The 12,110-nt window shown below is 42.6% G+C and overlaps 1 protein-coding gene across 4 annotated transcripts; it reads right to left on the bottom strand.

Moving 5' to 3' along the window:
• Positions 1–1,325: 1,325 nt before the first annotated feature.
• Positions 1,326–12,099, bottom strand: LOC118366260 (SIN3-HDAC complex-associated factor-like). 4 transcript variants are annotated; one of them, XM_052492068.1, is made up of 8 exons: positions 11,870–12,099; positions 8,166–8,293; positions 7,513–7,640; positions 6,756–6,855; positions 6,382–6,493; positions 5,980–6,130; positions 5,497–5,626; positions 4,053–4,202 (listed from the first exon to the last, which is right to left on the bottom strand). In XM_052492068.1, the coding sequence occupies exons 3-7, from the start codon at positions 7,638–7,640 to the stop codon at positions 5,518–5,520; spliced, it is 600 nt and encodes a 199-aa protein (XP_052348028.1). In that variant the 5' UTR covers positions 8,166–8,293; positions 11,870–12,099; the 3' UTR covers positions 4,053–4,202; positions 5,497–5,517. The 4 variants fall into 4 exon arrangements, with proteins under 4 accessions (XP_035604686.1, XP_035604685.1, XP_052348028.1 ...); XM_052492067.1 differs by having other exon boundaries at positions 5,497–5,685; positions 11,870–12,097; XM_035748793.2 differs by lacking the exon at positions 5,497–5,626 and having other exon boundaries at positions 1,326–4,202; positions 11,960–12,098.
• Positions 12,100–12,110: the final 11 nt, after the last annotated feature.

Genomic DNA, 12,110 nt, shown 5'->3' with positions numbered 1-12,110 from the left:
AGGTTTGTTTGTATTGTGAAGTAACTACCATGTTGATCCATTCTCAGTTTTTGCCGATCAAAGCCATTTAACTGTTTTAAAATTGGACTCATGGTGAAACCCTTGAATGGTTTCCTTCCTCTCCTGCAACTGAGTTAGGAAGGACGCCTGTATCTTTGTACTGACTGGGTATTGATACACCACCCAATGTGTAATTAATAACTTCACCATGCTCAAGGGGATATTCAATAACTGCTTGTTTTATTTGTACCCATCTATCAATAGTTGCCCTTCTCTGTGAGACATTGGAAAACCTCTCTGGTCTTTGTGGTTGAATCTGTGTTTGAAATGTACTGCTCGACTGAGGGACTTTACAGATAATTGTCTGTGTGGGGTACAGAGACAAGGTAGTCATAAAAAAATCTCCATGTAAACTGAACAAAAATACGAATGCAACATGCAACAATTTCAAAGATTTTACTGAGTTACAGTTCGTATAAGGAAATCATTAGGCCCTAATCTATGGATTTCATATGGCTGGGCCTTGGAAGGCATAGGCCCACCCACTTGGCAACCAGGCCCACCCACTGGGGAGACAGCCCCAGGCAATCAGAATGAGTCTTTCCCCACAAAAGGGCTTTATTACAGACAAAAAAAATCCTCAGCACCCCCCAACAGATGAAAAAGCCAGATGTGGAGGTCCTGGGCTGGCGTGGTTCCATGTGTTGTGCAGTTGTGAGGCCGGTTGGATGTACTGCCAAATTCTCTAAAACGACATTGGAGGCAGCTTATGGTAGAGAAATGAACATTACATTCTCTGGCAACAGCTCTGGTCTACATTCCTGCAGTCAGAATGCCAATTGCACACTCCCTTAACTTGATACATCTGTGGCATTGTGATGTGACAAAACTGCACATTTTACAGTGTCCTATAGGGGCTAGCCTACTTTATAAAGACTGTATTTTACACAATACATCATTATTCAAATAGTTTTATGACCAGAAAAATCATGGTTTGTTTGAGGATGATGACAGATGGTTTTACTATAAAACACAAACCATGTCAAAACAGGGCATCTTCGCTTGGGCAATAAAAAGGAAACATACTTGAACTGAAAGATTCTACACTCTTGCTACAACATGACCAACAAATCAGTATTAAACAGGCTGTAGCAATGATACAGGCTTTAATTATGGCCTTATACTTTTCAACCATCCTATTGTACCCTTGTATTAAAAAAGGACAACACTTCAAGAAGATTCATGGCTTTTGTGTAAAGATACATACCTGGCCAAAACAATTAGGCATAGTCCAGAGACAGAGAGAAAAAAAAGAAGAGACATACTCAAAAGCAAAACTACATTTAATCAACAAGTTTAAATTGTGTATAAAAAATACAAAATTAGCTTTGAGAAAGAATTAGGACTTTCCAAGACAGATAAATAACAGTGCATATCTACCACAGGCGAGTAGCACTACCACAGACAAAAACAAGCACATTCTACCGCCATATAGGAGATCTCAGGAGAATAACACCTAGTTAGTTTACATAAACCAATCTATGAGTAATAGTATAGTTTTGATACAATCCATATCACAGTATATGGCAACATTCACATAATGTGAATTCAACAGTATAAGCCTTTAATAGAACAAAGGTTATGGTAGGTTACAGGGGAAAGTTATCAAATGATTCAACAATAACTGAAAAAATGATAAACACATACAAATAAATTAACAAAGAGAAATGACCACTTCCCCTAACATTCAATCAAACCTGAAGATTAAAGGAACATTAAAAAAAACTTGAGTTCGTGTCTGATGCCTTTATACATAAATACATTACAAATAGCGTTGCGTAGTAAAGCTTTGATCAAACCATCAAACCATGGTTGAAATTGCTGTAGTCATGCACTGAGTGTAGAAACCATTAGGAACGCCTTCCTAATATTGAGTTGCACTTCCTTTTGCCCTCAGAACAGCCTCAGTTCGTCAGGGCATGGACTCTACAAGGAGTCAGGCAGGGCATGGACTCTACAAGGAGTCCAAAGCGTTCCACAGGGATGCTGGCCCATGCTGACTCCAATGCTTCGCACTGTTGTGTCAAGTTGGCTCGATGACCATTCTTGATACACACGGGAAACGGTTGAGCGTGAAAAACCCAGCAGCGTTGCAGTTCTTGACACTCAAAACCGGTGCGTCTCACACCTACTACTACCGTATCCCGTTCAAAGGCACTTAAATATTTTGCCTTGCCCATTCACTCCCTAAATGGTACACATAACCAATCCATGTTTCATTTGTCTCTAGGCTTAAAAATCCTTATTTAACCTGTCTCCTCCCCTTCAACTACACTGATTGAAGAGATTTAACAGATTCCATCAATTAGGCTGCACGCATGCATTGACAGAGCTCTGCAACGTAAATACAGAATGTGTCAGTTAAAAAACAAATCTTACCGTGGTTTGAAGAACATTTAAATTATATGAACATGGAGGTACAGAACAAGAAAATACATTTCTTGAAATAAAAGTGAAGACAGGGGTAGCCTACATGAGGGATGTGTTTAGATTAAATTGACCTTGTACTGACAATTGTATAGAACCAGCCTCAATAGCCATGACAGTTTTGGGACAAACACTAAGAACTAAATGTTGGTGGCCTATTCACTATGTTGTAGTCTTGTCCATTTATATTCAAAAATATATTCAGAACTGTACAGTATTTTGTCCCAAACAGAGGCAAAGTGACAGACAAAAAAATAGTGTTATTTCACCCCTAAGGTCATCATGCAAAAGATGTAGATGGATTTGTACAACCGAGTCCTGCAGGACATGGAACAGTTATTGGAAGGCCTCAAACCTAAAGTACAATTACAAGGCATCAAATCTCTCAATAGGAGAAAACCAGGGAATCTTTTTGGTTGGCCCACTCAGCTAGTCTTTTGACATCATAGGCCTAGTTCCACTTAGCCCCTTCCCAGAACCCTGTTTGTGTTCACAGATTTGAAAGGAATAAATAAGTGTCCACTATACCATCACCTTCAGATATGCTCTAAGGGGCTAGGAAACTAAATGAAACTGTCCATAGACTGAAATAGGAAGTGCTCAAAAAGTGCTGCGCCAAGGTCAGTTTGTGGGTTTTAGCTTATATTGGTTCAGGTGAGGACTGGCGATCGAGGGCGCTTGCATCAAGATCACTGCTTAGAGGGCACACTACATGCTCCCTTAAAACATTTGAATGTGCTTTGTACATACATCCAAACACTGAACAAGATCACTGGTCTTCCATATTAAACGTGCACTGGAAAGAGTATAGTGTCAATATCTCAAAAGAGTACACCTGGTGCACAATCAAGGGTGGATATGACGACATTGATTGTGTACACGTGTCCCTTTACCAAATAATAAGGCTCTGGACAGATTCTTTAAAATTGCATAATTTCTTCCCACTTTTCACACCTCTGACATAATTTATCAAATTACATTTTCTACAGCTTTACCCTAACAATAATAGGTGTCCGATCAGTGACCATGTGGCGTAAGGGAATTTTTTTTTTTTATTAAAAAGAGAATACTTCCTTTCAGAAAGTGACCAGGGCCGATGTGTGAGTTTGCACGCACATATGTGTGAGGTACAGGACAGGAGAAGGCAGAGTGCTGATGGCTGTTCTCTATCCTAATGGATATGGCTCTATCCTACTACAAAAAGGTGCAGTTCCAGAGGTCGCTATTTCTCATACAGCTTTTGTGAATCCAAAATTTCATATTGAAACCAAATTGTGAATATTCACAATCTCATAGCACTCAGAGACAAAGAATCGATATTTGTTTACAGATATAATAGAACAAACCTCACTGCATAGTACAGAACACAACATTTGATAAGTAGTCCAGCTGCTCCGGAATAGAAAGCAATCCCAGTAGACGGTCCAGGACATCATAAAATCCCAACGGTCTCCATCAGACTTCTGTAGAGTCATTATGACATCAAATCCCCACTCTTCCTTCCCCTCCCCTAATCTTCTTTAACCCGGGGGGGCTGGGAGCTGTTCGGTGGGGCGTGGCGCATCACGTTCGCTCTGCTCGCCTGTGCTTCCTCCTCTCCTTCCTCTTTTGGCTGGTGCTGCTGTTTCTTCTGGCAGCAGGGCTTGTAGAGGTGGGGGTCTAAGAGTACCTCTCCGAAGCGTCCCTTGTAGATGATGCCACAGCACACTTTCTGCCTAAAACCCACAGAGGACGGTCAAGACAGCAAAGCACTATAGTGAGAGAGTGAATCAAATCAAACAAATGTACCATGAAGGAGGATTAAATAGGGCTAAGGAGTTTTTATTTAACCAGGTAGGCCAGTTGAGAACAAGTTCTCATTTACAACTGCGACCTGGCCAAGATAAAGCAAAGCAGTGCGACACAGAGTTACACATGGAATAAACAAACATACAGTCAATAACACAATAGAAACATCTATATACAGTGTGTGCAAATTAAGTAAGATAAGGGAGTTTAGGCAATAAATAGGCCATAGTGGCGAAATAATTACAATTTAGCAATTAAACACTGGAGTGATAGATGTGCAGAAGATGAAGGTGCAAGTAGAGATACTGGGGTGCAAAGGAGCAAAAAAAATATGGGGATGAGGTAGTTGTATGGGCTATTTACATATGGGCTATGTACAGGTGCAGTGATCTGTAAACTGATGCTTAAAGTTAGAGGGAGATATTAGTCTCCAGCTTCAGGGATTTTTGGAGTTCGTTCCAGTCATTGGCAGCAGAGAACTGGAAGGAAAGGTAGCCAAAGGGGGAATTGGCTTTGGGGGTGACCAGTGAAATATACCTGCTGGAGGGCGTGCTACGGGTGGGTGCTGCTATGCTGACCAGTGAGCTGAGAAAAGGCGGGGCTTTGCCTAGCAAAGACATGTATGACCTGGAGCCGGTGGGTTTGGCTACGAGTATGAAGCGAGGGCCAGCCAACGACAGCATACATGTTGCTGTGGTGGGTAGTAAATGGGGCTTTGGTGACAAAACAGATGGCACTGTGAAAGACTGCATCCAGTTTGTTGAGTAGAGTGTTGGAGGTTATTTTGTAAATGACGTTGCTAAAGTTAAGGATCGGTAGGATAGTCAGTTTTACGGGGGTATGTTTGGCAGCATGAGTGAAGGATGCTTTGTTGTGAAATAAGAAGCCGATTTTAGATGTAATTTTGGATTGGAGATGCTTAATGTGAGTCAGGAAGGAGAGTTTTACAGTCTAGCCAGACACCTAAGTATTTGTAGGTGTCCACATATTCTAAGTCAGAACCATCCAGAGTAGTGATGCTAGACGGGCAGGCAGGTGTGGGCAGCGATCGGTTGAAGAGCATGCATTTAGTTTTACTTGCATTTAAGAGCAGTTGGAGGCCACGGAAGGAGAGTTGTATGGCATTGACACTCATCTGGAAGTTAGTTAACACAGTGTCCAAAGAAGGGCCAGATGTATACAGAATGGTGTTGTCTGCGTAGAGGTGGATCAGAGACTCACCAGCAGCAAGAGTGACATCATTTATGTATACAGAGAAGAGTCGGCCCGAGAATTGAACCCTGTGGCACCCCCATAGAGACTGGCAGAGGTCCGGACAACAGGCCCTCCAATTTGACACACTGAACTCTGTCTGAGAAGTAGTATGTGAACCAGGCGAGGCAACCATTAGAGAAACCAAGGCTGTTGAGTCTGCCGATAAGAATGCGGTGATTGACAAACAAACAAAAAAAGCCTTGGCCATGTTGATGAATACGGCTGCACAGTATTGTCTTTAATGATGCATTAATTATGAGGAAATACAGCATCTGAACCCAAAATGGTGGAGTATAACATGAAATGTATTCATTTGTGCACACTGTAGCACGGCATTTTGCAACAGAAAACGTGTGTTTCTCAATGGACAAGTTCATGTAATTCCTCATTAGTTTCAGTATTTTTGGTGCCTGATAAATATGACCCTGATTCCACCAAACCGGCCATTACCTTTTCCAGTAGGTGAGGTCCAGGAAAGAGAAGACTGGCGAGTGGGTGGCACCTGGTGAGAGTTCCACGTCCGAGCCCTCGTCTGATTGGTTGCTGTAGCTGGGAGAATGGGCGGGGGAGGCACTGGAGGTGGTGCTGTGGGCGTCAGAGTCTGTGGGGGCCAGGCAGAGCACAATCAGAAACTCTTCTCAACTTATTCATAACGTAGCAGGCATGGTTCAGATAAACATCTAATATTCATTTTGGAATTAGTCCAAAAATATAAATCGAGGTCTCTTGTTTCACAGCCCTTTAGGAAGGATAAATAATGGAGAAAAGAGCTGTGATACATTTACTTTTGAAACACCAAAGTTTGCACTGCACAAGGCAGCGTAGCCGAGAGACAGAGTAGCAGCTGCTTACTGTGTCTCTTGAGCTCCTTCTGCACTCTGCTGCTCTGTCTTGGCCTGGCTCTATTCATCTTCTTGGACCTCACGGTCTTCCAGCTTGACCCTGAACCTTTAGCGTCAACAACCTGTGACACAGGAGAGAAGGGTTGAGTGACATCAGAGCAGGATGGATGTCTGTTTCCAAGGTAACTGCATGAATGTATAGAATGGCCTATAGGACAGCAAACAAACAGGGTGTACTGCATCTAAGGAAAAGCGGTTATTATACGCCTACAGGTGTTGCGTCAGTCACCCCCCTGTAAGTGTTGTCTTACGACTTATTATTTGGAATAGTGAGAGTGGATGGGAGTAGGACAGGGAGTATGGATGGATTCTGAGAGGCCTTACATGATTCCAGTTCTTTATGGATCCGGCTGGGAGTTTCTGCCACCTTTTCACCAGGAGAACACAGGCATTACAGATCTCCCCAAAACGCACCTCACTCAGCCTGGAGGGACACATTATAGGGGAGAGAATGAGGATGAGTTTCATATGGAGAGAGGTGTGTGAGAAAGAATGAATGATGACAGCCTTGAAGCTCAGTGCACGGTTATTATTATCCCTGCTCCAGTCAGTGGGAGTCGGTCAGATCTATTTTCTGCCGGAGCGCTTCTCCTGTTGACTCACATCACTGGTTACCATAGCAATGGACTGACGCATACTGGCCCGGCCAATAGCAGAGAGGCAGAGTGACAAGGTGAGGATGTTAAACTCTTTAAATTCTGGTTTCATACAAAAATACTTATTTAAATGAGATGAAAAGGGAAGTGTGTCCTAGTTTGAGTATTTTACCCAAGGAGTTGATAAATTATTTAGGTTATTGCATTGGGAGTTAAAACAAAACAGTCTCTTAAATGCAATGAATATCTAATTGCATTACAGAGTGCATGGCTCTAACAAGGAGTCACATAGTCATGAGAATGAGCATTGACAAAAATCCTAAAAAGAATGTGATGACTTTACTGTCCAAATCTGATGGAGAAAGTCTTAAGGCCTCAGACCTCTCTCCCCCCAGAGTTGAGTTGCAGAGGGAGGCTGAGAGCTGGACCTGCCCAGGGTCTGAGCTCTGGGTCTGAGCCAGTGTATAGAGGAGTGGTCCACTCACCCGAAGCAGCTGGGAAAGTCCCTCTCGTAGCGCTTGCTGTCGGTGAAGCGGGAGCTGGAGGACTTGGCCCGACAGATACAGCAACCGTCTAGGCTCCGGTACATCTTGGGCTTGTGGAAGCCAAACATCTGGGACACACAGGAGATACAGGAATGAAGCAATGATAGATTACAATCACATGTGTTTATGTACAATCTAAGGATATGTATTCTGGCAAGAATTATGATGACACACCCATCAATCTATAAGAGTTTCCTCTTATCAACAGCAGCATGGATTAACAGTCTTCATAATTCACGCATGTGGCCGTAACTACATATGAGGACACAGAAGTCCGGACCTCGGTCATTTTGTCTAACATGGAAAAATACCATTTTAAAACTGTCCCACGTCTACAGATCCCCCAAATAAACAAAAACAACCCCTGAAGAATGACTGCAGAACAGGTAAGTCGTTTCTGATAGACATGTCAGTCAGGTGGCTAGCTGCCAGGAGACTTCTGATGTGGCAACGTTTAAGAGTTCTGGCTAGAATGACCAAACCAGCTGGAAGGATGAAGTAGGCTCCGTTTAACGGTAGCTTATCTCAACAGGATAAAGAAAAAAATGTACTGAGTAGTCATAACTTTGATTTAAAGAGAGCAAGTAGGCTACCGAGAGATCGTGGTGTGGTGAGGCTGAAGCACGCCTGCAGGAGAACGCAGAGGAAGCACTCAGAGGTTAGTACTGTGGTTCCAAAACTTGGAGTCAATGCCTCATGTGGGGTGGTCTTTTGAGAAAATCTGTAAGAATATTATCAAAAACATTAGAAGATTAATATACATCTACAATAGATCAATATACATCTTCCCTATAGGCCTATAATAAAATGCAAACGATACAGTTCTATAAAAATGTAATAAGTTTCCATTTCATCTGATGCTACAGTGTGAATCATGTATCATACACCCCCCTGAACATTACAATTGTATCGCTAGTGTTTGTCGATTGACTGAGGTGAAACAACCTACAGCAGCCAAGTTTATAGTGGCCCAAATCATTTTTGTTGTTCTCCAAATAGCATTTTGAAGTGTTTTAAATTGTATAGAAAAGCAGTAAATGAGCTTCAGGACCTCACTAAAAACCTGGTTATGGCCCTGTTCAAGCATTACTACGAACATAATACAGTCATAGGCCTGCATCACACAATCCCTGCGGAAACGAGGCCCCCTTAATGCTTGCACGGCCCAGAGTTACAGACAGAGAGAACTAGGTTATCATCACGTCAATGAGACCGGAACAGGACAGCCTGTCCATGTACCGTGACCCTGTTATGCAACCACAGTGCTGATGCAACAAAAAGCCATGTGGTCCCGGCTCCCTATAGCAGGGATGCGGGCATGTGGTAGCATCCATATGATGCTCGCTTGTCCGTGGTAAACAGATCCGATTATGATGTGAAAACGGATAAAAGGGAGTTGATACATCGTGATTGAAGCTTTTTTGTTTCATCGTGCCAAAGACATTAAAAAGGTTAAGCTAACCGCGGTGAATGTAATAGCCTACCTACATAGAAAAAATATATACACTGTAAAAGCAATACATGTGGCCAACAGAACCAATCGTAAATCTTTAGCACACAAACGATTGTATAATACCAGCTCTAACGTAAACTCTACAAAAAAAAATAAACATCCCCTTTTTAGGACCCTGTCTGTCAAAGATAATTCATAAAAATCCAAATAACTCCACAAATATTCATTGTAAAGGGTTTAAACTCCGTTTCTCATGCTTGTTCAATGAACCATGAACAATTAATGAGCATGCACCTGTGGAACGGTCGTTAAGACACTAACAGCTTACAGACGATAGGCAATTTTAAAGGTCACAGTTATGAAAACGTAGGACACTAAAGAGGCCTTTCTACTGACTCTGAAAAACACCAAAAGAAAGATGCCCAGGGTCCCTGCTCATCTGCGTGAACGTGCCTTAGGCAGGCTGCAAGTGGGCATGAGGACTGCAGATGTGGCCAGGGCAATAAATTGCAATGTCCTTACTGTGAGATGTCGAAGATAGCACTACAGGGGACAGGAGGGACAGCTGATCATCCTCGCAGTGGCAGACCACGTGTAATAACACCTGCACAGGATCGGTACATCCGAACATCACACTTGCGGGACAGGTACAGGATGGCAACAACAACTGTCCGAGTTACACCAGGAACGCACAATCCCTCCATCAGTGCTCAGACTGTTCGCAATAGGCTGAGAGAGGCTGGACAGAGGGCTTGTAGGTCTGTTGTAAGGTAGGTCAGGTCCTCACCAGACATCACCGGCCACAACATCACCTATGGGCACAAAGCCACCGTTGCTGGACCAGACAGGACTGGCAAAAAGTGCTCTTCACTGACGAGTCGCGGTTTTGTCTCACCAGGGATGATGGTCGGATTTGCGTTTATCGTCGAAGCAATGAGCGTTACACCGAGGCCTGTACACTGGAGCGGAATCGATTTGGAGGTGGAGGGTCCGTCATGGTCTGGGGAAGGTGTGTCACAGCATCATCGGACTGAGCTTGTTGTCATTGCAGGCAATCTCAACGCTGTGCGTTACAGAGAAGACATCCTCCTCCCCCCCTCCCTGTGCGTGATTTTCTGAAAGACAGGAATGTCAGTGTTCTGCCATGGCCAGCGAAGAGCCCGGATCTCAATCCCATTGAGCACGTCTAGGACCTGTTGGATCAGAGGTTTGAGGGATAAGGGATAAGGCCCCCACCACAGAAATGCCCAGGAAGTTGCAGGTGCTTTGGTGGAAGAGTGGGGTAACAGCAAGAACAGGCAAATCTGGTGCACTCTCTTCCAAGGAAGAGATGCACTGTAGTACTTAATGCAGCTGGTGGCCACACCAGATACTGACTGTTACTTTTGATTTTGAACCCCCCCTTTGTTCAGGGACACATTATTCCATTTCTCTTAGTCACATGTGTGTGGAACTTGTTCAGTTTATGTCTCAGGTTGTTGAAATTTGTTATGTTCATACAAATATTTACACATGTTAAGTTTGCTGAAAATAAACGCAGTTGACAGTGAGAGGACGTTTCTTTTTTTTTGTTGAGTTTATATAGGCCTCATTGCCAACATGCTTCGAAGGATGCAAGGCGGGGCGGCATGGCGCCGACTGTACACAGAACAGGTGATGTGCTTGCGCAATTTACTACGTTCAAAATAACTGCTTTTAATCGTTTTTTCATCAATAATTGGATCAAATTAAAACAAACACTGCATTCTCGACAGGTTTTTAGAATAATATATATATATATATATATATGTTTTAAAGACTTGCATGTGTCGAATGTACATCGATCACCACCCACCGAGAAAGCACGGTCCCCTCTAGTTCTCCTGCATCATAAACAGCATCTATATTCAGATACAATGACCTTACGAGTACGAATGCTGCTTCTACCAGTTCATAAAACCACCAAAAACAATTACTACCACGTGACACAACACCGCCGCTGCTATACTGTTTCTTTCTCCACGTCTTTGTTATCCGAATTATTGTGCGTCAGTGCGCAGTGGGAAGGTTCCAAACCCACCGCCGGACTGTAAACACATGCACGTTTCAGAGAAGCTGGTTGCTACCTACTGTTAGGAAGTTTATTAACACAAGTGTTAATTATTTAAGGATAGAAGACCTAAACAACAGTCCATGCATGCACACAAGTTACAGAGTTGAACAATATTGGAAGGGGACCAGTGGCATGTTTGGCGCTGAGCCACACACCCACCCTACCACCCAAATGTCACTCACAAACGACATCCAACATATTTTACTCAGACTGTAATCGTTACTTGATAAAATAAAAAAAAGGTTATAACACAACGAAATTATTAACTCCTAGTCAAGTATTCTAGCCTACACTGTTTGCATTGAAGGTTTTGTTGATGCGGCGGTATGGTGTCTAATGAGAACGAAACCAGCCTAGTCTACATAACATCAATACGTTATTTCAAAAAAATAATATTACATAACTATTTAAAATAGTGTAGGTTAGAATAGTGTTACACAAAAACAAAACATTTGTAGGACTCTAGTCCTGATCAAAGAATGTGAGCATTCATTGTCACTGGATACCAAGCAGAAGAAGAAATGAGCGCCCAACACGAATACCATTTCCAGTGTGTCATTCGCTGACAAAACACAGAAATAAATGTGAATTAACTCAAAGTTTAAAACAATTTAGAATAAGAAATTAACGTTTAAAATGGCTTTTTAGAGATATTTAACCATGTTAAATTGCCTACATACTCGAATAACTTCAGGCATACTGTGAAGCTTGACAGACAGTCAATTCTATTTCAAACAAAGTAATGTCCTTACCTTGATTTATAATCAATGATGAATGAGTTGTAATAGTTATAAAAAAACGTCGTTAGTAAGCTATTTAAACTCATGTAACAATGAATACACCTTTAACGTCCACACCGTTCGGATGTTGCAGTTTTACTTGCGTGTCTGTGGGAGAATGTCAATTGTTTAAGCTCGCGTCCTCGCTCCTCAACGTGTTTTCAAAACCCATTGGAGGAAAATGTCAGAGGGGCGAGACCTCTGGCTCTCTCAT

The sequence above is a fragment of the Oncorhynchus keta genome, chromosome 33 (genome assembly GCF_023373465.1).
Source record: "Oncorhynchus keta strain PuntledgeMale-10-30-2019 chromosome 33, Oket_V2, whole genome shotgun sequence".
NCBI classification, from domain to species: Eukaryota; Metazoa; Chordata; class Actinopteri; order Salmoniformes; family Salmonidae; genus Oncorhynchus; species Oncorhynchus keta.
The sequence above is the reverse complement of the archived record's forward strand: the minus strand, read 5'-3'. Positions and strand labels throughout refer to the sequence as shown.

Coding starts and splice junctions, on each gene's coding strand:
- LOC118366260 (XM_035748793.2), bottom strand. CDS start 7,640: ATGTTTGGCTTCCACAAGCCCAAGATGTACCGGAGCCTAGACGGTTGC. Junction 6,494..6,755: donor CCATAAAGAACTGGAATCAT/GTAAGGCCTCTC, acceptor CCTGTGTCACAG/GTTGTTGACGCTAAAGGTTC. Junction 4,203..5,979: donor GACCTCACCTACTGGAAAAG/GTAATGGCCGGT, acceptor TGTGGGTTTTAG/GCAGAAAGTGTGCTGTGGCA.